Source organism: Ruditapes philippinarum, unplaced genomic scaffold (genome assembly GCF_026571515.1).
Source record: "Ruditapes philippinarum isolate M1 unplaced genomic scaffold, ASM2657151v2 ctg10825_1_1_1_1, whole genome shotgun sequence".
Lineage (NCBI taxonomy): Eukaryota > Metazoa > Mollusca > Bivalvia > Venerida > Veneridae > Ruditapes > Ruditapes philippinarum.
Window position 1 is genome coordinate 23294 of NW_026861067.1, and position 3378 is coordinate 26671.

Genomic DNA, 3378 nt, shown 5'->3' on the forward strand with positions numbered 1-3378 from the left:
GAACTTCTTAGCCTGGTTGACTTTTACCCTGCGGATGAAAGAAGATACCAGAAGGGTCCAATAGAGAGAATTGCAGAGGTAATCAACAGGGCAGATCTCCACGGTCCCCCTAGGGACAGAGGAACATCGCGTTCAAATAAATCTTACTCTTATTCAGAGTATGACGATGAGGTATATGATGACTATGAGGAGCCTACTTACATTAGGAGAGTGCCAAGATACCAGCACTCAAATACTAGAGCAGAGACACAAGCTCCTAGATCTGCTAGAAGAATGATTAATATTCCTAGGACGCTAAATTATGATGGTGCCTCTAACTGGAAAGCCTTCTTTATGAAGTTTATTAAGTATGCCGAAACGCAGGGGTGGTCTGGCAAGGACAGCAAAGATGCTCTCTGTTTATGCTTGACTGGGAAGGCAAGCGAATTCTATGCCAACCTGTGTGACCGTGACGGGGACATGGAATATTATGACATTGTTAGACGGTTCGAAAAGCGGTTTGGGTTTACAGAATTGCCCGAAACAGCTATAGTCGGCTTCAACAATGCAAGGCAGTCATCAACTGAATCCCTGCATGATTGGGCGGATCGAATTGTATCTTTAGCAACTGAGGCGTTTCGAAACCTGCCCGAGGACAACATGTGGCCACAAGCGGTTCTTCGCTTTTGCCATGGGTGTGCGGATAAAGAGGCTGGTGAAATAGCAGCAAACGCTAGACCAAAGTCTATGGATCAGGCAATTGATCAGGTGAAGTGGGCTATCCATACCCATAGTGCAATGCATGGCAAGCAGAGAACAGTGAGACAAATCAGCCAAGAAGATCCTCAGATAAGCAATGTTGTCAAACCCTCTATTGTCAATTCCAGACTTGATCAGCTGGAAAACAAGGTAGGGGATATGGACAAGAAATTGGAAAGAATATTATCAAAGCTTGATTTTTTATGCAAACGTGTTGAGCGAGGCCGGTCCACATCTCCAAGATCACGTGGACGGGTGGAATGTTTTGCATGCAAATGCAATCATTACCGTCGTGATTGTCCTCAATTACAAAACCAAGAAAGGCCTAAAACGGAGATTAAAGAACAGGAAAAGCTAACAACAGAGGATAAAAAGGTCCAATTCCTCGAAAATGAAGACAGTGGGGATGATCTTGAGGATTTAAACTTGCAGGGGTCGGGCGAAAAGGCCTAAATTCGACCTCTACTGATGAAGGCCTATTTCCAATTGATCAGCTTAAAGCGGATCAACAAATGACTTGGGAATTGATGGCTCAAGATGATCAGCACATGGCGGATCATCCTTTTCATCAAAACAGGGAAGGGGAAACCATTACTTCAGCTGAAAGCGATCAGTTTGTGGCGGATCGCAATGAGGGAAGTAAGGGAGAAGAAGATGCTGGTGATATTGTACAGGACACTGTAACTGAGGCTTTATCGGTATGCAGGATAAAGTCAGACTCGATGTTCCGTGTTCCGGTGCAAGTTAATGGATTAAGTCTGAAGGCTGTTGTTGACACAGCTGCAGAGGTAACACTCCTTTCGGACAAAATATAATAAACAAGATCAACAAGGAAAGGCGGCGTTCAATGAACGCAACCCCCATATGACCCAGCAACAAGAACCAATGGCAAGGATCCCAGACGGACCTCAAACAAAAACAGGACAGGGCAAAGACAGAGCACGGACAGGTTAATCTTTAAATGATAAATAATTTGTAACTGATTAGGAATTCAAAGAAAATAATAATAGGCCCACAAAGGGGAAGGGGACAGGAGACCGGGGGAAGGGGGGGAGGGTTAATCAAAGAAATAAAAACCAAAAAACAAAAAGAAATAAAGACAAAGTTTACAATGAATTATCTGACAGACCAAGTAAAATCAAGGATGTCAACTTACGTACAGCCGGCAGACAGTTAACAATGAAAGGATTTGTTGCTGGTCCCTTTGATATAATCATTAAAGATAACAAATACCGGGAAGACTTTTATATTTTTCCAATACATGATGACATGTTGTTGGGCCTGGATTTTCTCAGGAAAGCGGAAGCTTTAATCAACTTGCCGGAAGAATATTTGCGATTAGGGACAAGCATAATCAATGAATTAAAGCCGGAAGGGGATATTCAAATTTCAGCTGTGAACGTTTGCAAATCTTCCACAATTCCACCAAACTCCATCACAAGACTCGCATGTGATGTAAGTTATCAAGAGGATGTCTATTGTCTAGAGTCGATGGATAATGGCGAACTTCTGATTGCACGCACCCTACATGAAGGAGGCACCAATCCTGTGGTTTGCTTAATAAATTTGAATGACTTTCATCTCAAACTGAAAGCTGGCCAGCAAATAGCCGTCGCCCAGGAGGTAAATGTTGTTCAACCGGTGCCAAATGATATGAATGAACAGCTTATTGTCCGTAAAGTTTCAGCAGACATAGGCGGTTCAGACTCTTCCAAGAATTTGCCTGCACAACTTTTAGACCTGTTTGAGAGATCGATCACACATCTAAATGATGAACAGCAGCTAAGGGTCAAGGAATTGTTGCTCGAATTCGAAGATGTATTTGCTAAACACGAATTCGACTTGGGAAATTTCACAGCTGTGGAACACAGTATTGACACAAGTGATGCCAAACCTGTGAAACAGAGAATGCACACCAATGAGATTTGCTGCCGAAGAAGAGGCGCACTTGCAAAAAATGCTTAAAGCTGGCGTCATAGAACCTTCAGCATCAGATTGGGCTTCTGCTCCGGTGCTGGTGAGAAAGAAGGATAGGAATGTCCGCTGGTGTGTGGATTACAGAGCTCTTAATGCGGTTACTGTAAAAGATGTTTATCCACTTCCGCTGATAGAAGACTGCATGGACATGCTGGCAGGACATAAATGGTTCTCGAAGTTAGATGCAAATTCTGCCTACTGGCAGATCCGTGTAAAACCAGAGGACAGAAAAAAGACAGCAGTTATCACAAAGTACGGTCTTTATGACTTCGTACGGATGGCTTTCGGTCTCTGCAATGCACCAGCAACCTATGCAAGGGCAATGAACCTAGTCCTTCATGGTTTAAATTGGAACACCGTGCTCTCTTTCTTGGATGACTTGATGGCTTTGGGGAAAAACTTCGGTGATCATCTTAGAAATTTGAGAGATGTGTTTACCAGGTTCCGGATTTATCAGCTTAAGTTGAAACCGAAGAAGTATGTTCTTTTTCGGACAAAGGTCGAGTTTTTGGGACGTATGGTCAGGCCTGATGGGATAGAGATTGGAAAGGCTGATATTGATGCGGTTAGCAAATGGGCCAGACCGACATGTACGAAGGAAGTTGAAAGTTTTTTGGATTTAACTAACTGTCATAGGTCATTCATACCAGACTATGCTCTTAG

At 43.3% G+C, this 3378-nt stretch overlaps 1 protein-coding gene across 1 annotated transcript; it reads left to right on the forward strand.

The window, feature by feature from the left end:
- Positions 1-1917: 1917 nt before the first annotated feature.
- LOC132714411 (uncharacterized) lies at positions 1918-2703 on the forward strand. Its single transcript, XM_060697299.1, has one exon. It carries the CDS (start codon positions 1918-1920, stop codon positions 2701-2703), a length of 786 nt encoding a protein of 261 aa, XP_060553282.1.
- The last annotated feature ends 675 nt before the right edge of the window (positions 2704-3378 follow it).